This window comes from Sus scrofa, chromosome 9, assembly GCF_054392235.1.
Source record: "Sus scrofa isolate SSC_HxYL_T2T_F1_AM1 chromosome 9, Sscrofa_HxYL_maternal_Yorkshire_Landrace_v2.0, whole genome shotgun sequence".
Lineage (NCBI taxonomy): Eukaryota > Metazoa > Chordata > Mammalia > Artiodactyla > Suidae > Sus > Sus scrofa.
Genome location: NC_139391.1, coordinates 31,272,710 through 31,298,235, shown reverse-complemented (window position 1 = coordinate 31,298,235; position 25,526 = coordinate 31,272,710). Strand labels below are relative to the sequence as shown.

General features: G+C 34.9%; 1 protein-coding gene across 16 annotated transcripts in view; it reads right to left on the bottom strand.

Moving 5' to 3' along the window:
• The window catches only part of CNTN5 (contactin 5), a 1,211,165-nt gene that overhangs the window by 227,575 nt on the left and 958,064 nt on the right, over nucleotides 1-25,526 (bottom strand). For 15 of the 16 annotated variants that reach the window (XR_014815022.1, XR_014815020.1, XR_014815017.1 and 12 more), the window contains 3 exons: nucleotides 23,637-23,773; nucleotides 21,876-22,005; nucleotides 19,309-19,459 (listed from right to left, as the gene is read on the bottom strand). Coding sequence is in view for 10 of the 16 variants with exons in the window: in XM_084975741.1 (XP_084831867.1) it covers nucleotides 19,309-19,459; nucleotides 21,876-22,005; nucleotides 23,637-23,773 (418 nt within the window). In the remaining 6 variants the exon portion in view is untranslated. Of the gene's footprint in view, nucleotides 1-4,609; nucleotides 8,120-19,308; nucleotides 19,460-21,875; nucleotides 22,006-23,636; nucleotides 23,774-25,526 lie in introns of those variants that run through there. The other variant, XM_084975750.1, reaches the window with a different exon arrangement.

Genomic DNA, 25,526 nt, shown 5'->3' with positions numbered 1-25,526 from the left:
GCTAATATTATTCACATTTTACAAGCATACTGCAAGTCGGGGGTAATGATAGATATTTGTAACTACATAATACAAGTAATCACTACTCCTGATGTCATCTTTGAATGTCATAAAAGATGAATACAATTGTACTACTTTATAGTCTGGTGACATATAACCTCTTTGCTTCTAATAGCTATAATTCATGCTGCGATGTCTATGGGTAATTGGACTCAAGCTTTAAAATGCTGCAGTAGTCTCTCTAGAGTTAAATAAACACTAATGCAAATGGGCCTGAAAGAGTATAAGCAGTCATTTTATAGAAAATGACTTTTAGCTCAGTTAGTTCATCTCATAGAAGATTGGTAATTCTGACAATGCAACAAATGGAAGATTTTTTTCAAATGCTCCTCAATTAAATTTGTTTTACAGTGTTCAACTCTAGTCTTGGATATTCATCACAATTTCAATTGACCTACTATTGAAGGAAAATACATGGGAATAACTGAAATGTAATTTTGCCTCCAGTATAGAATGTGTAACTGTCTCATTACATCACAAATGAATAGTTGTTTTTAATAAGATCTGTGACAATGAGTAAATCTTTCAGTTCCTAAAAAATTAAGTAACATTATATTTATTACTTCTAGAGAACTTTTTATCTTGAGATTTCTAAATGATTTCCAGATGAATGTTAAATCTAGACATCATCTTTCATTCCCTATACTTTACTTCTCCTTTGGGTCTTAATAGTACAAAAATTTTATTTATCTCATCATATTATTTATCTTGCTGTCATTCAAGCTTTTTGATTTCTTCTCCTTTCAGTCAACTGCTAGGAATAACTTCTTTTCTTCTGCGTGAGCTTTTTTCCATTTTCGCTAACATTTGTCCACATAGGCATAACGACACTCTGCATCCAGAAAAACTCTTCTTTTTAACACTAACCTCCTTTATTCTCATGGAAAATAAACTTCTCTCATTTTATAAAGGTAGTATGGCATTTTGGGAAAGACACTTGGCTGAAATTTAGGAGAGGCAGGGTTATGAATCGGGACAAATTATTTTACTTCTCTTATCCTTAGTTTTATTATCTGTAAAATGAGGATGTTGGACTGAATGACATCTAAGATTCCCCCCATCTTTAAGAACATCTGCTTCCTCAATCTATGGAAGGCACTGAGGTTACTATGATCTAGTCAAGTTATTCAGGTATTTCCCAGTAAGAGTGGCTTAGGAAAAAAGTAAATTTCTAAAATAACTCAATAGTGAAGGGAAAATAATTTTCCAGATTTTTTTTCAGTTCAAATTCATCAACTCTCCTTTTTTAAAAGAATGTAGCCTGCTGTTGAAAATGAATAAGGTGAAGAACTGAGCCTTGGGGAAATCTGGGTTTCTGTGCTGGTGAATCAGCATCCTGGGCATTGCTTTTCCCTGGCTACTACATTTACTCGAGCAGCTTGAAGAACCTGTTTCTATCATCTGCATGGTGTTTTAAACTTGCTTTCAAATTGGCATTGAACTTATATTTACATTCTCCCTTCTCTCTCCATGTAGTTGTATGGCAAGAAAGCATTACATGGGAAATGTTAGGGAATTCTTGTTCTGGGAGACCAGTAAAAGTTTTAGGTAGATTAATTTTTCATGGTAGGATATGTAGCCTGCATTTTAGGATATGTAGCCTACATTTAGGAACTCAGAAACTAGATTTAAGCCAGTAGGTTGAGATAGTCTAAGAGTGATATGGTAGCTGGGATTTAGAGGTTTTGGTGATTAATATTGCTTAGCAGAGCAATCTGTCAAAGAGGACTGTTATTTCAAGCCTGCAGATGGGAGAAGAATGGTGGGAATATGACAGAGCTCCAGATAGGAGAGAGATCAGGTTTCAAGGATGATGTGTGGGTGATGTCTACACGTCAGGCAATATCAAGAGCTCCAAGTGAAAGGTCCATCCCAGGATGGAGGTGTACATCATTCAAAGTGTGAATAATGGGTGTGAGTCATGGGCTGCAGTAAACATGCTGAGGACATCATACCTTCTAATTCTTGCCAAGACTGTAAAATATATATATGATTGGCCTCTCCTTTTTATAAATGAAGAAAATGGAAAATGAGGCTTATGAAGATTAAACAACTTGTTTGGGACCACACAGCAATAAATAGTAGTGACTGGACTGGCTCCCCAGTGCAAAATAAAACAAAAACAAAAACATAGGAACCAATGTTCAAAAAAATCATTAAGAATTTCAACTTGGTAACAGCAAGACACCAAACCAAGCTTGGAACCCTTCTGAGTAAGTTGCTCTGTGCAGCTGCACAAGTGGAATACTCACGAAGCCAGCCCTGTCTATCAGTTACTAATCTCGCACCTGTCATGGCTGTAGCATAGGAAGTTCCAAAGCTAGGGGATGAATTGGAGCTGCAGCTGCCAGCCAATACAACAGCCACAGCCACGCCAGATCCAAGCCACATCTGTGATATACACTGAATCTTGTGGCAGCACCAGATCCTTAACCCACTGAGTGGGGCCAGGGATTGAACCCATATCCTCATGGATACTAGTCAGGTTCTTAACCCACTAAGCCATAACAGGAACCCTGCTGGTTCTTGTTGAATGGGAGAGTAGAGCTATTCTGATAGAAACTTAAGGCAGTCATTATGACTGGACATAGAAATACTGACAATAGCTCTTTGTTAAAAAAAAGTATTGAGACATATTATATGATGAAATGTTTAAATATATCATCAAAGGTACACCTGTCGACAACATCCAACTGGTGTTTTCTCTAATCCTTTTCTCTCACAGGTTTGAGAAGCCATTAGAAATACAACCTGTTAAAGACATAAAAGCTCACATATAAAACTGGTCTGAGCATAAATTTGAGACTATGTTATTAATTGCAGTGAAAGTGTGCTGAAAAAATACCACATTTATCAAACCACTCCAAACAACATCTTACCTTGTAAAATTCAAATAATGCCTCCTATTTATGACAGATTTTTTAAAAAGAGACAATAATTCCCTTTTAAAAGAAATAATAGCTCTCTAAAAAGAGAGACAAATTTGAAATCACCTATGCAGATAAATTTGCATATGTGGTATGAACATTAACTATGATAGTAGTACCTAGGCCAGAGGTCTAATCAGAGCTGCAGCTGCCGGCCACAGCCACAGCCACAGCAACGTGGCTGAGTTGTGTCTGAGACCTACATCGCAGCTCATGGCAACACCAGATCCCCAGCCCACTGAGCAAGGCTAGGTATTGAACCCATGTCTTTGTAGATACTAGTTGGGTTTGTTACCATAGAGCCACAACAAGAACTCCCTAGTCATGCACTTCTAGACACCAGGAAACTAAATAGGGGTGTGCACTAGATGGTTCCAAACACATTATGAATACTAACTAAATAAAGAAAAGCGAGAGTTCTAGATGTTTACACCCCAAAACACATTCTGGGCTTTTATTAGAAACTCAATGCAAATTAAGACATTTTGTAATTTCGGAAAGAAACACTTGAGAGTATATATATCCATTCTCTAAGTTGGAATCCTGCTTTTTACTTCATATCCTCCAAGTTTATTAGTTCTTTATGGGACATCCTCGTCTAATAATCAAATTGGAGAAAGCATACTACAATATGGATGCTTTGCTGAAATATTCAGGTCACTGAAATGAAAGTGTTTTATATTTGTTTAACTTCACTAATTTGAAAATACATTTACCAAAAGGGATTTAAATGAAAATTGTTTTCCAAATAGAAGACTTGACACATACTAAGGTTTCTATTTATGCAAGGTGAACAATACATTTTTATAAAAGTATGTTGTCAAACACAGAGTCGAACTATGAGTATTTTCATATTTCATTTGTCTCTCCTCTGGCCCTCCACCCCCTCTCCATCTCTCTCTCTCTCTCTCTGTCTCTCTTTAGTGTGGATCCTGGGAAAGCTGGAATTGAAGGACACCACTTGTCAAGAGAAGTACATCAGAACCCAGAACACCATACCACCTTACCTTCCTCCCAACTCACCATGGAATCTTTATTCCAATGACTAGGAGAATAATTCCAATTCAAACATTTCATAAAACTAAATTTAAATTTTAAAGTGTTTAAAAATAGACTGACTCTTGGAGTTCCCATTGTGGCAAAGTGGATTAAAGATCCAGCATTGCCATAGCTGTGGTGTGGGTTGCAGCTGCAGTTCGATTTGATCCCTAGCCCGGGGACTTCCATGTGCCATGGGTGCAACTATAAAAAAAATAGACTGATTCTTTACGAATCAAAAATAAAGAGAAAATTAAGATTCAAAAATGCCACTTTAAGTTAAATGATTATTTATGTAGCAGATGTGGGAGGGGCAAATAGGCTGGAGTAAAGTCATGTGCTCAGTATATGATTCAGAGCGGAGTGAGAATAGTGACACACTTGGGGGGGAGGAGAAGCAAGAAGACAAAGAATGAGATGCAGAAGTAGAGAAAGAAGAAGATTCCAGTCAAAATAGGAGCACACTACAGTTAGGTCCACAGACCATAGCTGGTAACATTTTTAGATATGCCTGATCCAGGTCAGCTATTCATTCAACCTCTTAGAAGCCTCCCCCACCTGTCTTATTGTTGTTGTTGTTGTTGTTTTGTTTTTTCCTTTTGAGAGATTCTTGCTTTTTTCTCATTGCCAGGTGTAACCATACAATTAATCCTCATTATTCAAGAAAACCAAAGTATGTCTGATTTCATGTACACAAAAGGATTTGACACAAGTTATAAATAAATTGCATAACTGGAGCTTACTGATACAAACTAGGAGAGTAAAACTCTGTCCAGTTCACCCCGTTTGAGGGGAAATGCTAATCCTGAACAGCCGTGTTTCTTAAACCTGCTTGCTCATGAGAATCAACTATGTCCTAATAAAAGCTCTAGATCATGAGACCCACTCTGGTTCTGCTGCATCAGAATTTCCAGAGGAAGTGGTCTATTTTTCTGCATCCCTAGTAAGATTCATGTAGAATCCTTATGACTGAACCACTTTGGGGAAAAAAATTGTTGAGGAATGATCATGACAACATAATTGTGCCCCCAAACTTAATTTACAGTTGCACAGACTGTAGAAAGAATGAGAAAACCCAGACTTGTTTTACTATCTATACTTTCCCAAAAGGTATAATTTAAATAGAGGTGTTCAATTGAAAGCCTGCCACTTTCAGGAGTCATCACCAAACACAAGCTATAGTCTGGAAAAAAACTGAGGGAACACAGGGCTGCCAATAGCCAGAATGAACCGGGGGAAGAAAAGAGCCATTACTATTCTCCTAGGAATTACTGTGGGCTTTGGTTAAACCTCGTAGTACCACAAATCAAATGGGACTCAATTCAAAGATGGTCACTGGGTGAAAAGGAGGCAGATACTGACATCGCTGCTAAAGAGGCTCACATACATACAAATGACCCATAAAACAAGACAGAAGGATGGGACTGAGCCTCGTCCTTCAGATTTAAGTGTGGACACCAAGAACTCTGCCTGATGGAAAAAGTCAGAATGAGTGTGGGCCATAATGCCATTTACAGCCCAAATGGTAAGGAACACACTTGTTCCGGTTTCATTTTGAGCCTCAGGTCCCTAACCAACTTCAAGAAAAAGAAAGCTGGAAATCACTGCATTAAAATCTTGATGCACAGGTGCATGCATGCATATTGGCCCCCTGTCCCCACCTCCCAGCATACACATACACTCACAGAGGACAATGACATAAAATTTTAAGTGTTGATCTCAGTATGGGGGAAAAACACAGCCCTATTCTACACACATGATTTATACAGAAATAACAGCTCTAATGTGGTATGCCACCCTCTAAATTTTTAAAACAATTTTATAATAGTGTTTAAAACCAGATAGGGACAGTTTGCAGAGCAAAGCTCTATCAAAGTGTTTAGTTAAAATGATTTACTTGTGGGTTTTAAACAGCATTAAGTGGTTTGTGAAAAGTGTTCTGATTTGTGCTTAATACGGATGGTGCTTAAAAGTCTGGGCACCAGAAAGGTACACCCCTGGAGACACATTCACCAGGAAAATGCAGGCCTTAAATACAGCTGGGTGTTTGCTTCCAAGACTGCTTTTCTGAATATTATCGTTTAAGCCACCCACAGAGGCTTTGCAGATGCTTCACTGGGTAAATGAGGTAGAGATGAGAAAACTCACACCTCATGGCTGCTGCTTTTAATTCAGAGATAGTTGTGAAAACTGGGTTGACCAAGGAATCAGATTTTAAACTAACAGGAAAGACACTCCCTTGGAAATCCAAGTCCATTTAGTTAATTTTCTTAAATAAACAAAAGGAACTGACCCTTCTTCTTACAATTTTCTAATTGAATTCTACGCTATTTTAATTTTACCGTATGAGAGACTCCTCAGATCTGTATGCCAATCAAATAAAATGTCATAACACTATCACTTCCTTTATTATAATGTCTTTCTTCAAAGAAATTCAGAGGGTTAAATGATGTTACCATCTGAAATCCTCATGATATCTTTAATAATTTAGCTTAGAAGTATCATCATCTTCATTCACATTGGGTAAGCTGCATCATGGAGACATAAAAGGTAAGACCTGAAGAGCATTTGGGCACCTGTGTTGTTCCAACAGATTTACTTAAAAGTATTTATTAGTTTCTACACTGTGCAGAGCACCATTCTAGGCTCTAAGGTTACTGAATAAAAGACAAACACAGCCCCTGGCTCGCAGAGATTTTATTCCAGGGAGGGAGACAGATAACAATTGAGTAAATAGAAAATAACCAAAGGAAAATATTTCCAAACGTGGTAAGTGAGCTGAAGAACACAAGATGAGACGATATGAGAGGATAATAGAGATGGAGATTCTATTATAGATAGGGGGTGAAGAATGCCTCTAAGACCGTAACATTCAGCCCAAGACAAAGCTATCCAGGAGACAAAAATGCTCCTACACTCTGGAGCAACAGTGTTTCAAACTAAGGAAATAGGAGGTGCCATACTGGGGCAGGGATGAGTCTAGTACTTTCACAGACTAGGCAGAAGGACCGTGGGGCTGGACTTTATGATTAAGAGGAATGGGAGTGAGGAGAGGCGGGGAAAAAAGAAGGCAGCAGTCTGCTCATTACAAGGTCTCAAGTGACCTGCTGTTAAGTTCTACTTTTATCCTAAATAGGGGACAGTGGTTAAATAATTTCACTCTTCTATAGCTCGATTTCTCTGTCTGTAAAATGGGAAGAATTCAAAAGCCAACTTGAGGGGAATAAATGGGCTAATATATGTAATGCCTTCAGACATTCCTGTCCTGCTGGAAACTCATAATAAATGTTATCAGTTATTATTATTATTGCTCAAATCACACAACTAGTAAGTGGTGATGCTCACTTCTATTTAGTTTTTTTCTTTAAATAAGTGTTATATCAACAAATAATGAATATACGAAAATTTGGTGTCCAACCAAACATCTAACAAATAGGTAAGTCATTTTTTATGTTTGTTTATTTACTTACCAAGAACTATCATGAAATGAGGGCAAAGATTTCCTAAATGCTATTTCAATTCTTAATTTTTTAAGTGAATTTTAAAATGTGTTAAGTCAACCAGGATCTTACAATAGGTGTTAAAGAAAAAGCTTCAAAATATGCATATACAGCTGGCCCCCTGTATCTTCTGGGGTATTCTTGGAAAACTGATCCAGAGTTGGTTGAATCCATGGATACGGAACCCACAGAAAATGGAGGGTGGATTTTACACACCATTTCATATAAAGAATTTGGTCCTGGAACCAACCCCCCTCTGATACCCAAGGACAACTGTATACAGAATGATCCATTTCAGCAGAGGGACTAGGAGTACAAAAACGAATTTATAGATAAACCATAAATAATTCATATATTTTTCTATAGAAGCACAGACAATACAATAATAAGATCTATACTCAGACATTTTCACACTGTCTGCTCTTATTCCATTTCTATTTACTTGGGACATAACACACATCCCACAACACATAGAAAGCACCTTTAAAAGAAATAACAGCTATAAAGTATTAAGTGATACTGCTTGAGACACAATGGGTGTTTGGTAAATCGTTGTTATTAGTCAGCTCAGTCCAGTGACGCTGCCAGGGTACACTGTGATGAAGAGTACAAAAAGTCTTTAAATTGCTATGGGAAAATTGCAAACTTAAGCCACTTGTTGTCTTTGTAACTGCTTTGCATGGGTTATAAAACAGGAGTTTCTCTCAAAAAAACCCTTAGAGAAAATGACACTTAAAATGCTCTTCTAGTATCAGAAAAGAGGGAATAAGCAAGCAGCTTCCAGGGCCTTAGGTATAGTATATTTTGAGAAAAGTGATTATTTGTAGATAAATTATAAATTTTAACTTAGTATATTTTTTAAAAGTAGAATATTATTAATCCCAGAATGCTATTTGTCCTTCTCTGAACAATTCCAAGACCTCCTATTTAGAAGTCACTTCTTTGATGCCACTGAAAATTTCTCACTCTTTTTGTTTTGGTGTATAGGAATGCAAATTTATTTATGTGCTGTTTTGCACTGAGAAACCCGCTGTAAACAATTCACATATTTTTTTCTATGTATTATTTTGAAGTATGTGTATGATTAAATCTTTTGCTAATAATGAAAGTTTTGATTTTACTTCCCATCCCTCATACTTTTCTTGTCTTTCCTTGCTGGTTGGGACCTCTTAAAAAATGTTGAATTGAAATGGCTACGGCACAATCTCTTGTTTAGTTTCCAGTCTCGAAAGGGGCACTTCTAATATTTTTCCATTCTTTGTTTATTGATTGATTGATATCTTTAAAGGTTCAGAATGTTTCCCCACCTCCCTCTAGGTACTAAGAGATTTCTTTCTTTCTTTCTTTCTTTTTGCTTTTTAGGGCTGCACTTGCAGCACATGGAGGCTCCCAGGCTAGGGTTCGAATCGGAGCTACATCTGCCAGCCTACACCACAGCCACAGCAACATCATGTCTGAGCCGCATCTGCAACCCACACCACAGTTCATGACAACGCCGGATCCTTAACCGATTGAGCGAGGCCAGGGACCAAACCTGCAACCCCATAGTTCCCAGCTGGATTCATTTCCACTGTGCCAAGATGGGAACTCGAGATTTTTTTTTTTTTAATCATAAATATGCATATTTTATCAAATGCTTTCTCTGCTCTATTGAGATGGCCTTATGATTTTTCTTGTTTAATCTTTAATGTGGTAAATTGTATTAACTGATTTTCCTATGCCAAACCAACTTGGTTTCCTATGTGAAACCCAATTTGGTCATGCAGTACATTTTTTAGATTCTGTTGTTTTATATTTGCAAATACTTTGTTTAGAACTTTTATATCTATGCTAATGAGAGGGACTGATTTGTACTTTTATTTCTCATATTCTCCTTGTCAGTTAGGTTATTTTCTTCCTATTCTATACCATGAAACAGCTATGTAAGATTGGAACACTGATTCTCTGTCTGGTAGAACTTTTTGGTAAAAGGCCTGGAGAGAGAGAGGGGAAGAGAGTGTGTGTGTGAAGGTTTTTAACTACTAATATAATCATTAATGGACTATTTTGGATTTTCCAGTTTTTCTTGAGTAAGTTTGGGAAATTATGTTTTATTTCTCCATTTTGTAAAGTAGTCAACCTGTTGACATTACGTTATTCCTCATATTATTACTACCTTTGTAATTTGTCTGCAGAATTTATGCTTATGTTTTCAGTTTTTCCCTTAAATTTTTATATCCTTTCTCATGTTCTTAATCACTAGGAATGTGCCAATTTTCTCCATCTTTTAAAAGGACCAATATTTTATCAATCCTTCAACTATATTTGATACTTGTTTATAGTTTAATTTTTGCTTTTATTAATTTCTCATTACTTCCTCTAGTTTCAAGTTCTTTTTCTAACCTAAGATAGATGCTTAACTCTTTCATTTTCAGCTTTCTTCTTTTTTAATATAAGCATTTTAGACATAAATTTCCCTCTCAGGTCTGAAATACAAGGGATATATATTAAATTCTCTTATGATTCACCTACTTTTTTCTTATAGAATAGTTAAGCTATGTTTTGCATATTTTGAAGCTCATAAGAGATTAAGATTTTTAAATTGTTGCTTGCTTGATTAATCTTTTATTATATAGTGACCACCTTTACACTTCTTTTATAATTTATTTTTACGGTATTTTTATAGCTAATCAAGTCTTCTGGTAATTTAGCATATAACTGGTAAATTCTTCCTACTCTTTAACCTACAAGTTTCCTATTTCCTTAGGCTTTAAGCATATCTCTTGTAAACAGATGATTGCTAGATATTTATTTTAGTTCAATATTTATAGTAATTTCTGATGTTTGGGTTTCTTTTACAAAATTATTTCATTCTTTCTATATGTCCCTCATTTGCTGTATGTATGTATGTATGTATGTATGTATGTATGTATGTATGTATGCATGTATATTTACTCTATTCATCATTTGGTCATTTTTTTCTATGCTTGCACCCACACATATGGAAGTTCTTGGGCCAGGGATTGAATATGAGCTGCAGCTGTGATCTAGGCCACAGGTTCAGCAACACTAGATCTTTTAACCCACACTGTGCTGGGCTGGGGATTGAACCCCTGCCTCTGTAAGGAACCCAGCCACTGCCACACTTCTTAACCTACTGTGCCACAGTGGGAACTCCTAATTAATCTTTTTTTTTATTACACTTATTTACTCAACTAGCTTGGAAACTGCACACTTTATTTGAATCCTCTTATTCATGGTACTACAAAATTATATGTGCCTATACTTAGCTAATTCAAAATTAATTAATACATTCACCTCTTTCCAATAATTCAAGTATCCTGGAACACTTTAACTCCAAATACCTTCTCATGTTATGGCTTTGAGTTTTTGATGATTTTCTTATTTTGTGACATTAAAAAATATTATTGTTTATATGGCAATATAAGACAAAAACTGCCTATACATGGATACTTTCGTTACCTTTCATTTTTTGTTGTACCTTACATGTGCGGGTTCACTTCACGTTGGGGTCAACCTTAACTAAACCTTGAATTCTTACATTTGAATTCTTCGGGTCACCCAGATAGCATACCTTAGGGATAGTGACCGATGATTACAAAACCTAAGTGGAAGATTTCCTCACTCCATTCAGAATATGAGACATGAGAGATAATTTTCCTTGTGAATTTTTGAGTTAATTAATATCAAGGTCACTTTTACTTTACACGAGTAGCTATTTGTGAGCCAGTCTTACAGGGGGCATGATCTGGGCACTATCTTCCCCCTAGGCTTAGCAACATATAAAAATCAAGGTCAGTAAATGCCCTTGAAGTAAAAGCCAGCTTGGGCACATGACTTTACCTCCAGGGTAAGCTCAGATCTTGGCCCTAGAATTTCCTCTTGACTTTCTTGTTAGCTCACTGATAAAAACAAGACATTTAAATAACATTTATTTGTATATTTTATATTTGAGTCATTTTCTTTTTTTTTTTCTTTTAGGAAGAATGGTGCAATATTTGGGGTATATTTTTGTGTTATAGAAAACTTTATAGTTTTAAAAAATTACAATAAAAGTAAGTGCTCCAAAATAGATGTGAATTGTCTTTCAAAGATTACCCTTTGGCTACTAAATTAAGCAGGGACTCGATTTGTCTTTCCCAGTTCTCCTCAAGTTGTCCTCAGCTAGTCAATCTTTCCTGCTTATTTACATTTTTACACATAATCTATTCCTTAGCCAAACAATAATATTTACTTTTCATGAAAGTGTGCTAGATTCATGACCATGTTTTTGCAAATTCTGAACTCTCCTTCTAAAATACATTCTACATTTATGCTTCAAATCTTACTTAAGGACTATTTCAAAAGGCAGTTCATCCAACAAGTTTTCCCTCATCTTTCATTCTTTTCCTCTTCATCCTCCATTAACTCTGTTATTTTAGTAGAGAAGCAGACATGCTAAAGATAACATGTGCCTAGGTTATCTTTTACAGAAATGATCTTCAGGTTGTTTTTCTCCTTTTCTTAACTCTCAAAAGTGTTTTTATAAGATGGAATACACCAATTAGTGGTTTGGATCCAAAGAGAACTGGACTTACTTTCTGACTCTGTAGCTTGCTATGTGTGTGACAGTAGGTATTTCTCTGTGACTCAATTACCTTATTTTAAATGAGGTTAATTATATGTTCCTTACAATGTTACTGTTTTGAGGATTGATATTAAGTAATGCATGTAGCAAAGAGCCAATTCTCAAAAAAGGTAGTTATTTTTATTATCTTAATTATCTTGTTAATAACACCTAAGTGATATCTATTAAGAATTCTGTGTTAATAATTCTATGTTATTATTATTTTTAGTATCCTGTGTTATAGTTATCTATGTGTTAGTTTTATTGCTCTTTAGACAGGTCCCACCTTGAGGAATGGGATTCTCTCTTATTTTGGTAAGAATTGACATAGTGGCTTACATTCAGTATATACTGAATAAAGTTTTCTTATCAATAAAATAAATTGATTTAAATAGAATAGTATCTAGGCAATATGGGATTTGGGAAAGAAGTGGAGCTACCATTTACAACTGAAAAGAGAGAGCAATAAAAACAAATTGATATCCTGAACGCTCTAGATATAACTAAAAACACAGTGGTCATCTTATATTTTCCTATCTATCTATCTATTTATCTATCTAATCTCATAATAATTCTGTTATTTTAGCAGAGAAGCAAACATGCTAAAGATAGCATGTGTCTAGGAAATATTTTAAAGAAATGATCTTCAGGTTGTTTTTCATTTTTGTCAAGGTTATTGTGTCTATGCCCTAATTTGTAACCAGCCTGCTAATTCCCATTATGAATCAACCGCAGTTAAATTAGATCATGATTTATGCAAAAACTGAAAAGAAGTGACTATGTAATTCTCAGAGGAAGTTAAAAATGTCCATCATAAAATACTTTTTTTTTCTAAACATCCTGAGAACCTTCTCTCTTCACTATTTTACATTCACTGAAGAGTCACTTGGGGAGGTAGCAGGATCAGTCAGAAGCATGTACTTAGATGCTTGAATTCCCAAGTATTTTAGATGTTGTTTGTATTAAGGACAAATTAAGCTGAAAGTTGTAGTCTGGGGGGCTTTTGGAAGAGAAAAGTCTTTACACAATTAATGATTTGTTCAAGTTGCGCCTATGTGGAGAGTATAACCAGGCAACTTGTGCAGCAATTTATAGTAACTGGGGTAAATGAACCATAATTAGAAGTAGAATTTATGAACTATTTGCTAAACTGGTAATTAGCTAGAGATGCAAAGCCACAAACTGGAGGAGTTCCTAGCACAATGGAGCCAGAATTATTCTGTTGTCATTTACAGCTTAAATTAACTGACTTCTCAGTGTTACCACCACTTGGGAACTGATGTATGTTTTGTTATATTTAACACTTTTTAAAGAAGTGGAAATGAAACAAACTAATAGTGAAATCAGGAAAAAAAATTTTGAAGGTCTTTGAAAAGAAACTTTTAGATTTTCTGTGATCTTAAATTTGGGAAATATTAGGGATACATAATTTGAGCCTTTCTTAATGCATACCTTCTGTCTTTAAATGGATGCCATTAATTTGAATATTTATTATCACTTTTATATTATCTAAATATACTGTTGAAAATGGAATAATTTGAAAATGTGAGAATTCTTTTGATTTTCCATTCCTATTCAACTATTTATCATGGTGTGAGAACACTGTTACTCAATAAATTTGAATTATTTGGAGTGATTCACTGTCTAGGAAAACTAAGCTTAGAATCAGGGGATAATCCTCACAACAGTGGAGATCTACAAAGGGGAAAATAGTAAAGCACAGCCCAGGAACATCACAATAATGGCATCTTGAGAATTACTGTGTCTACTATTTGACCAATTGATCAATGTGTCCCTGAAAGTAAAGGACAAAAAATATTTCTTACAACTGGACTGTCAATCAATACCTATGTGGTCTAGCTTACTATAAAGTAAGATGGATAAAGAAAAAAAAATAAAAGCAAGATAAAATTTTGACCACTGTGTCTCTTAGCTTTCAGTTTGGCTTCATCACTTATGTTGGAAGGAAAATTAGATTCAAATTTAGTTCTTTACATGGAAGATTTTCTGAATATTTGTGAGAGAGAGAGAGAGAGCGAGTGAATTGTGTGTGTGTGAAAACTGCCTATGAAGTTGGTTATGCAAATTTTCAATATAGATAGGGAAGCTTAATCCTTATCAGAAGCATCATGAACGCTAAGAAGGAATTCCATCACCATGCTCCATGTAGACTGAAATGAAACATCATTGCTAGAAAATCTGATTATTCAGATTATCATAGAATCATTGACTAGCTACCAGACTTGATTTTTAAAGCTCAGCTTCATGACAGATGACCTTGAATAAGTCTCTTAATCTCTTTAAGTTTCAAAATCTGTATGTCAGGGATGACAATATGTAAATCAGAGGCTTGTGAATTGGCACATACTGGGAACTAAGTTGAAAGTTGTCATGAATCATTTATCTAACTTGTTACTAACTACAGCTTCTTCAAAACTGTATCTGCTTGAGCATTTGCAACAGTAAGAAAGAATAAAAAGAGAATACTTTTCAGTTAGAATTTCAAGTGTTATTTGGGCTGACCAGCATGATACAAGAAAGGGGAGGAAGGAGAAAGGGAAAGTTTACGTAAAGTTTAAAGGTGAGATAATGAAGAGCCTGTTTGGAGGAATTGTGAATCCAGTGTAACTTGAAGATAAAGTACTTTGGAGGGTGGTTTTTGAAGGGGGAGGAAAGAAATGGTTAGAGATACATGAAGAGTGAAAGACAGTTGAACAGTTGATAGCTGAATGAGGCATAGACTCTGAACTCCACAGTGGTAGATACACTGTATATTTTCTTCACAACTCCATTCCTGGCATCAAGCATTATAGTATATAGGTGTTTAGCAGTATTAGAACTATACAAAATTCTTGCTCTTCACTCATTTTGAACTGACAATAATAAAACTTTCATAGAGTTCAACTTAATATGTTACATGGATTAATGAATAAATGTGGAAAAATACACAGAACCTCAAATATACTCATGAATTACTACTGTATTCAGTAGAAGATTGAGCTCAGTAATTTTAGCAGATAGATGACAATGTGCTTAAAGCTATGCTTTGAGATGATTCTTCTGTCAATAGCAGAGAGCATAGTTTATATGAGGGGGAGAGTAGAGGGAAATGAAAAACACAATTTAGGATGTTTGGTACTCTAGAGGTTTTAAGTGCCTAATTGTAAGAATTGGTAAAAAACAAAACAAAACAAAACAAAACAAACAAAAAAGGAAACCTAGAGAAGAATGGTTAACCATATACTTAAATTATAGAAAAAAATCTAATTTTCTGTTAATTGAAGGTTTGCTCAATTGGTCTGTTGATTGAAAGGACAGTAGAATAAGAGAGAGATCTATTCAAATTGGACTAAAAGTGAATCTCTGAGGCTAATAACATCAATTTTTCTATAATACATCTCTAAAAGACAAGGGCAAACTATTTGAATTATTTTAAAAACCAAGCAGATTCTCTCCTTGGAGATGTAAAAACTATAGCAGGATGGATGAGAAGGTTCTTGCTTTTTTATATGTTCAGATCAAATCTGAACTATTTGAATTACATGATTAGAAACATGTGAATTTAATAAAGTTCCTCCTACAAGTTTTTAGTGTCTACATTAAGTTTACTTACCAGTATATAAATTAGAAACATGGTATATAATAAAGAAATACAATTTGTAAAAGATAGGAAAGCACAAAATTAAAATTATCCATAATCTATCTCTTAGAGATAATCTGAAAAACTGGGAAGCCCACTGCATATATAGATAGGTAGATAGATGATAGATAGATAGACAGACACATATATACATACATATAAAACTCATTTACTTATGTTATACCTCTTTACATAGGCTATGCTTTTTACATTTGTTGTTTTAACTTTTTGTCCCCATACTTATGACTATTATTTAGCCTTTATGCTTTACAGTTTTCTATGCTTTTTACACTTTTCTGTTCCTATGTTCACAGGCCTGGTTTTGTCTATTGGTAATGTTCTTAGTTTCCCTTGGCCCCTTTTAATATTTCTATCAATGCCTGAGTCCCTTCGTCAAACATTGATCTTGACACCAGTCAGCTGCCCAAGTTCACCAAGGCTCCAATGTAGCTCAACTAGATGGAGGCATGATGGTCATTGATTCCCATACTCTCGTCCTTATGAGTTTCCAGTTTCTAGGTAAACTGATTCCTGGAGAATATGCAAGAGTCTATACTCCTTCTGACTGCAATAATCCATTGATTTCATTATTTTTACTCTATATCATTATTTACTAATTTTTTTAAAATTTATGAACCACTTCAAATCCTCAGCTTTATGTCTTTTCTCATCCAGTTGATGGATTCATAACCTCCAAACTTATCCTGCATTGGTACTGATGGGGTAGACTAGAGAAATACCTTGCCACCTTAAAGAGTAGCTTCTGTAAAGAGTAGCTTCTGTAAAGAGTAGCTTCTTAAAGAGTAGCTTCTGTACAGTTGAGGGATTCAAGTCAATCTTTACAGTGAGGCCCAATTTCTTAATTTAATAGTATGGGTACAGAGGTTAGTGGATGATTCCTCATTGGTTTCTTATGTGGATTGAGTTCTGGTTTCAGAGGTCTGGGCTTGAACTGTCATTGATAGTTTCTTAAATGAGCCCATTTTTACTTCAAGGCATGGTTCCTCCTAGAAGTCAAAACTTTGTTCATCTATATTCATTAATTTCCATTGCTCCTATGGCTTGATACTTTTTTCTCCTTAATGTTTTGCTAACACGTTAAAGAGAAGGTTAATCAGAGGTCATCTTGTGCAGTCTGCTTTTGAAACCAGGACGTCAGCATCCTAACCCCATCATAATGAATGTAAGGCCATTTCTTCCTCAACCCTTTAAGCTCAGTGGATCTATGGAATTGCAAGTTATCATCCCTGAGTGATAATAAATTGTATATTGTAAGCAGTTCACAGGTATTAAATCTTATGAAGTCAGCTATCAACCTTCTCTTCCCCTAGATAAATATTATTATCTTGAATATTTTACTTCCTTTGAAAGTATAGATTTTAATTTACAAAGGAAGTCAACTGATATATTCTTGATATATGAATGTTCATTTTCCCTCATTATACAATTTCTTATACCCTAAAAAAATAAGATACCTAGGGTCTGTATTGTTTTATGTTCTTAATTTGTAAAAGACATTGTCACAGAGGAAACAACAAAACAGCTTGCTCATTAACAGACACAGCATGTAGATGGAAATAAAGGGGCAGAAACAAGACCCTAATTATACCCATGAATTCCTCTCCTTCCTTAGAAAAAGAAAGAAGACCCTGTTTTCCCCTCTGTAACAGTTTCCTTTAGGGCTTACACTAAGAATATATTTTTCCATATGTCTGTGAGTCAGTATGTGAGCCTGATCATTGTTGCCTAATAAACACAACATGAATTCCCACTAGAAGTCAACTAATGGGTACTTCAAGTGCAATTTTCTGTGCTTGTTAAATGAGCAAGTTGGAAACTTCACTGTTCTGAATCTCCTTTGGTGAGTAGGGGATTATTACAAGGGATTTTGGACAAGACTTTGCTTAGATTATAGTCCCATAAAAGAAAAATTACACTATAATACTGCCCCTCCATAGGATACTTTTTATATTTTGAGATGCAGGATTTCTTTAACACCCATTTGAATTATAGACCATTATCTCTGTAACTGGTACCCCTCCCGCCTCAGTCTAGAAATGAAAATGAGTACTTATTTCAATAACTGTGAATAATTTAAAAAACATATATGGCATATCCTATGCATTTCCATAAGAGTTTATATATATGCAGATGGAAAGGAAAAAAGATAAATTGTGACTTTACCCAAAATTATTCTTCATTTCAGCTGAGAGTGTCTTTGTCCACAAAAAGTACAGGAAATGAACATGGAATAATGAAGGCTTAATATTTGTGCACTGCTGGAGTGCCTCTGGGTGATTATATTTTAACAAAAGTTAATGGCCAAGTAATGGAAATAATGAGCTGAAGTGAAAATCTAATATGAGTTTGATGAGCAGAACATTCTGAATGAAAGTATACTAGAGGAGAAAATCCCCATGGACTGTTTCATGTCTTAGTATACTCCTGGAGAGAATTAGTTTTAGTATGAAAATGGACATGATTGATAAAGGAACTTAAGTAGACATGTGCTGGTGATCTTTAAAAGCAATGGGGCAAAACCTGGAGATTCCTTAAAATAAAAAAAATAAAAACATAGTTTAAAAATCTTCAAAAAGCTTCTCTATCTCCACTATCACCCCATGGATATTCCTTTACATATATATTCACACAGCCTATCATTCCGATCATGGAACAAGTAACTATTCAGCCTGCTAGAACAGAAACTATCCCAAAGATATTGAACTAGGAGTAGGTGAGATTGGTGAGAATGACCATGCCAGGAATAGAGGCCAAGAAAAGGAGGTCTGGGTCTGATGGACAAAAAACATCAATTTAGGGATACAGATATTAGGGATACTAATATTTTGTTAAAGTTAAATTGCCATTTGTAACACCGTATGATAATGATCGGTAAAGTGCGGGACTTTTGAATTTGCCACCCATAAACTCTCATGCAGCATTTGATCCTTTCATCATTTTCCCCCACTTGTACTCCTTGGGCTCTATGTACCAAAGCCACATTTTTACACATTAAATAATCCACTGCATATTTCTCATTTGCTTGCTGAGGTGATTCTGTAGCCTTTTGCATCAATATGATTGAAAACAAAAAGGTAAATTTAGGCATAAATTTCATTTGGAAGTATTCTGTCATAAAGTGATTATGCAGAAAATGTGGAATACGCTCATCTTATTTTTAATATTAACATTGAAATTAGAACCCAACTTTTAAGAATTATCATAGATAATTTGTTGATACCCAAATCTGCAGACTCAAAATGAAAACAAAAAATAACTTAATGGAACTGTTTACTTTCTTCATAACCTACTGAAATTCCTACGTGGTGGTAAAACACCACAAAAACAAAGAAGTCTGACCATATTGAGACAGCACTTTCTTTTTAAACCACTTGATTCTTTTTTAGTCACTATGTAGACAAAAACCATAGTTTAATCAATTAATAAAATATGCCTCACAGTTTTGGCCAGACTCTTTGATACTTTGTGTATATCATCTGCTGTTAAGAGTTTGAATTAATGAGATAGACTTCTAACCTTTTATTTTCTCTAACTGCTTTGTCTCCCTTCTTCCAAGAGATGGTTGGTTTTGGAGAGCCTTGGGGTTTGCACTCTATGACAACTTCTTGGCCTTTGGTAACAATGATTGTTTTCTTCAGTTGATTCAGCGCAAAAGTGGGAGCTGAAGCTATGAAGAAGGAAACATTAGTTCTATCAGAAGCAATGACAATAATCTCTAATGGATGATTCATCAAGATTTTGCAGTTTTATCTTTGGAATACATGTCTAATAAAAATCACAGTATATCTACACATGTAAAGGGCACAAACTTAAATTTCAATTTATTATTCATTAATAAATATCTTATTGGCTGTTCTTTGCATTAGCAGGTGATTCCATACATTAGCAGGGGAAAAGTAAAATGCATTCCAGTACCTAAAAGTCTTTCCCCACTGACAAAGACTGTTTCAAAGAATGACATGCTTTAAATATGATAATCAACTTTAATTGTGAAAGACTAATGAGCACCTTTGGGCAAATGGTAAAGGAGCTAGACACCGAAAGTCTACTTTGGGATACCTACGAAAAAAATGGAGATTACCTGTAGAGAGGTCAATCCATTGTCATCCAATGACTTAATGTATATTGTATTTTAATATTATGAGACTTAATGTATATTGTATTTTAATACTATACAAAATTAAATGTAGTTTTTAAAGAAATATTTTTAAGAAGTTGAATATTCAAATTTCAATTAAAAAATTTTTTTTGGTTACGATTATTCACCTAGGATGAACATTCATTGTTCTTACTAGATTTTTATTAACACAGTTTTGACTAAAAGTTCCCAGATAATTCCAATGGGTAGCTGTGGTTGGGAATATTAGACTAAAAGATCACATTACACAGAAATCAAAACAATTTTTTTTTTTTTTTTTTTTTTGTCTTTTTGCCTTTTCTAGGGCCGCTCCCACGGCATATGGATTCCCAGTTTCGGAGTCTAATTGGAGCTGTAGCCATCAGCCTACACCAGAGCCACAGCAACGCGGGATCCAAGCTGCATCTGCAAACTACACCACAGCTCATGGCAATGCTGGATCCTTAACCCAATGAGCAAGGCCAGGGATCGAACCCCGCAACCTCATGGTTCCTAGTCGAATTCGTTAACCACTGCGCCACAATGGGAACTCCCCAATTTTTTTTTTTTAAGCTTTGAATTTAAAGGAGAACCTAGCAGATATGTATACAAGTCTGCTGTATCTGATTCATTTATACCAATTTGACAATTTAATGAATATTTTATGTGTTTTATGTCCATCATATAGCAGTATAATGCATAGCATAACAACACTGAAGATATATATATGCAACATAAAAAAATAAGTATGCAATTGAGATGGATTAAGAAGTTTAAGGAAAAAAGAAATTTATAAGAAGATTGCCGGTAACATTTTTGGTTGCCTACTGGGAATATATCTTATAAAAGGTAATTTTGAAAATATGTTTAATGAATCAGAAGAGGATGCATTTGAGAATGTTTCTGGGTGAACTGTTAAGTGGATGAAGGCTGAATCAGAAATGTTGGAGTGTGAGCTGACAAGAAAGTATATTACTATCTGATTGCTTAGGATATAAGAGATTGAAACGTGGACTCCTATATCTATCTTGGATGAATTTGTTATAACATGAAGAGATTTCAAATGCAAACATTTATAATTCAACAAGTTGATTTATATTTAGCTGATATGTGAATGATACATTTCCAGATTCCTGAGATCCTGAGTGCTTCTGTTAATGTTGTGCTTTGGGTCAGTGGAAAACACAAAGCACACTTTGGCTCCTGTCTTCTTTTGGGAGATGGTGCCTTGAGATCACTTGTGTCATTTTCTTTGTATTATAATCACCCCAGATTCAAACCTTAGAAAATCATGAGAGTGGGGGAAAAGTAAAATGCATTCCAGTACCTAAATATGCTCACTCTGGGTAGCCTATTCCCCTGAGTTGAATTTTTCCTGTAGTAAATAGTGAAGTAGTGATAGAGCCCTGGTTATATTCTCATCAAGGGCATAATCCTATAGACTGCTGGGCCTGACCTTAGGAAGGTTTATATCAACATGTTAAGAATGATCATGGTTTATGTCCCTTTATGAGAGGTGCTTTACTTGGGAATCTTGCCTTGTCAAAGACACTTACCTACTGATAGGTAGGAACTGCTTGGGAAAATATTAAGCATTGCTATGGGAGCAGGCAGAGGCTGTTGAAAACCTACCTTCTGATTCCATACCCTTAAGGCATTCTTCCTTGAAAGTTAACATACATTTCCTATTTTTTTTTTTTGAAATGCCACAGAAAAGACATTGTGTAAACCTGTTAAGATTACAACTAAAATTAGAGAAAGTCTTCTTAAAAAGTTATGAGACAAACTGTACACAATGTAAACTTGTCTCCTAAAGTTTAAAACAATACAAGTCAGCAAGACATAGTATTTCTTTTCAAGCTATAAAAGAGGTTTTTACAATCACATCATAAACTTTCAGTATTGTAAAAATTAGAGCATGAAAAGAAGCAATACTTTTTTTCCTATTTACTTAGAAATTGCATACCTAGAATCTTCAGCTCAGCACTTGCATAAATGGCTCCATATTTATTTTCAGCCAAACACTGATACATTCCAGCATCTGACTGATTCACATTGTGGATCATCAATACTCCATTAACCATCTCAATCCTACTCTGTAATGGAATAAAAAAATAGATATAGAAAGTGAACGAATCATACAGATTTTACTGTTACTTTCTCCTAGACCAAGAACAAAAAAGCCTCTGATTAACGCAGTTAAACATTATTTGACATTATTATGAATACAAATTTACAGTTCATTATTCTAAGATAACATGTCATATAAAATATAACTATTTCTTGCTCAGAAAAGAAATTATAACTATATTTTCTTGTAGTTATTCTCCTAAGTTTCACTTTGGGCTATGTTTAACATCTGCTTTTGTTTTGGTATATTGGTTAAGCTTGTGAAGAACAATCATCAGGTAATGCTTTTATTTGAATTCTTTTTACAAAGGAGAAGCAGGAGTTCAAATGGTAGAAAGGACTGAGATTGTAGATACATGGGATCAAGGTTAAATATAGCCCAGATGATAACAAGAGTCTCTTTACTATATTGATCTGGTCAGAAATTTGCCTGATCTCGCATTTCCCAACACAGTAACACAAATAGAAGACAACCCTTCGACTGGAGTCTGTATAAAACTATTGGTCGGAAAATGTAAACTTTATTATCAGGTGAGACAATACAGAGGGAGAAAAATTGAGCATGTGCAAAACGAGGAAGATGGACGTCCAGAGTGCATTTTGAAAATGAATTTTAAATTTAAAATGTTGTGAAACAACCAGGTGTCTCAGCTACTTAATACCAAGCAAGTTATGCTTTTTCATTTTAGTGAGTGGTGCTTTTATTATTTATCAACAAAGATGCTGAGTAATTTGACATCATTTTAAAAATAAATTCATTTCAATTAGCAGACTATTATCTGCCAGTGGAATTGACTTTACTTGGAGCGGGAAGTAGAAAACATAACTAGCACAGTCCCTTCTTGAGCTTTACCTGATATTCCCCAGGAGAATGAGAAGAGGCAGTGAACCAGTGTCTAGGGCTTCCCACTCCCTGCCTCCAAGCTTTCATTAACAGCTCCATTGTTTTTTTTTGTTTGTTTTGTTTTGTTTTGTTTGTCTGTCTTTTGTGTGACTGTGTTTTGTTTTGGCCCAACTACTTTTAGAATAAGGGAATGTGGAAATAGACGTGACTGTGGGGATGAGCTGATCCAACCTCTTCATTGTACAAAGGAGCAAACAGAAGCTCCAAAAGGGCAAATGACAGACAAGAGACACTTTGATAACAGCAGGACCTGTGCAGAAACTGGAATTTCATCTTTATACACTTTCCTTCCCTTTTGTCCATAAATAGGGATATATTTTTTCTCTTTGCCCTCATTCCTAAAAAGACCATCTCTTATTAGATATGTGATCTCAGGCAAGTCACTTTACTTCCATGTGCAAAGTGACAGCGATAAGCTAGATGATGTCTAAAAGTCTGTTAGAACTGGCAATGAATCTATGACAACGACTGATATTTTCCTACACATTTACAGGATTGAATAAAATATGAAGAAATGATGTATCACTCAAAAAAGTAATGAGGTGATTAAAATAAAATGAAATTTTTGTTTACATTTTTTTTTTCTCATCCCAGATCTATTACAATACTTCAATGAGACTAAAGGAGGATAGTTTGTCCTGTGTGAAATCCTGCTAAAATTACTCTGGAACAGGCTAAGGTTACCAACAGTACCTGAAGCAAGAGGGGTACTCCATTTTTCAGCCAGCGGTATGTGGGTCTGGGTTTTCCAGTAGCTTTACATTCCCATCGGAGAGGGCTTCCGCTGTCTAACTGAGTATCATTCAGTTTCTCAACCCAGTGTGGGTATGCTGTAAAAGTTTAAGCATTAAAGGCAGGGTTATTTCATATCTCAACCACAAAATTCATATGGAATATTCACAAGTTTATACACATTAATTATTTTAAATAAATTCAACTATTGATGTTTAGAAGAAACGCATTGTTGCATTACATCCAGGACTCTCCCTGTGTAAAAAAAAAAATAGCAATGATGATATTTTGATTATTTAAAACATTTTATAAGCAAAGTGAAGTATCTCTTGTTGTTTTATCCACTTTACAGTAAGTGGCTAGACTCTCTCCATAAAGAGCACTGGAATTTGTTTAGTAAGAAGTCTTAGAGGCATTGCTTCTTCCAAGTATTGAGGCAGCATTAGCACAGGTTGAAATAATACATGTCCATTTACTGAATAACTACTCTGCTTTTTCTTCCTAACATAACCTAAATAGCTTCAGAAAATTAATTTGTAAATTCAATTTCATTTGATATAAATAATTCTATATTAGCCTTCTAATATTATTATTATATAATAATAATATATTTAATATGTACATATATAAGCTTTCAAAATTACAACAGAGAAAATTACTTAATTAAGAAAAAGATAGTAAGAGTTCCTGCTGTGGCACAGGAGGTTAGTGGGTTAAATCCGACTGGAGCCGCTCAGGGGCACAGTGAGTTAAGAATCCACCTGCAGGCGTTTGGGTTTGATCCCCCATCCCATGCAGTAAGTTGAGGGATCTGGCATTGCTCAGATTCAATCCCTAGGAATTTCCATATGCCACAGATGTGGCCATTAAAAAAGAAAAAGAGAGAGATAATATTGCTATTGTATGAAATCCATAAGATATGGTTAAAGTGTCTTTCCTCCTGGCAGATTGTTTTCAGTTTGTACCTCTTAATCTCCCTCACTTTATTTCATCACTCCACTCCTCTCCCTTCTGACAATCATCTGTTTGTTCTCTGTAGCTATGACTAGGTATGTTCATTGTTTTTATTTTTTTAAGATTCCACACATAAGTGAAATAATATGGTACTTGTCTTTCTCTGACTTATTTCTCTTAGCATAATTCACTTTAGATCCACCCATGTTGTCACAGATGGCAAGATTTCATTCTTTTATTCTTTTTTTTTTTTTCAGGCTGAGCACTATTCTTTTATATACGCACACAAACATATATTTTTATATTTCATATCTTCTTTATCCATTAATCTATAGATGGGCACTTAGATTGCTTCTATATCTCAACTACTGTAAATAATGCTGCACTAAACATAAGGGTACATTTTTTTTTCAAACTATTGTCTTCATTTCTTTGGTTAAAACTCAGGAATTGCTGAATCATGTGGTAATTTTATTTTTAATTCTTTGAGGACCCTCCAACTGTTTTCCATGGTAGCAACACTGATTTATATTCCCACCAACAGCATGCAAGGATTCCATTTTCTCTACTTCTTCACCAACAATTATTTGCTGTTTTTTGATGATATCCATTTTGACAGGTCTGAGGCGATGTCTCTTGTACTTTTGATTTGCATTTCCTTGATGACTAGAGATGCTGAACATCTTTTCACGTGCCTATTGGCCATATACATATCTTCCACGGAAAAATGTCTATTCTTGTTCTCTGCCCATTGTTTAACTGGCTTGTTTTTTTAATGTTGAGTTGTATACATTCTTTGCATATTTTGGCTTATAACTCCTTATCATAAGCATCATTTGCAAATATCTTCTCCTATTCAGTAAGCAGCCTTTTTGTTTTGTTGATAGTTTTCTTCAC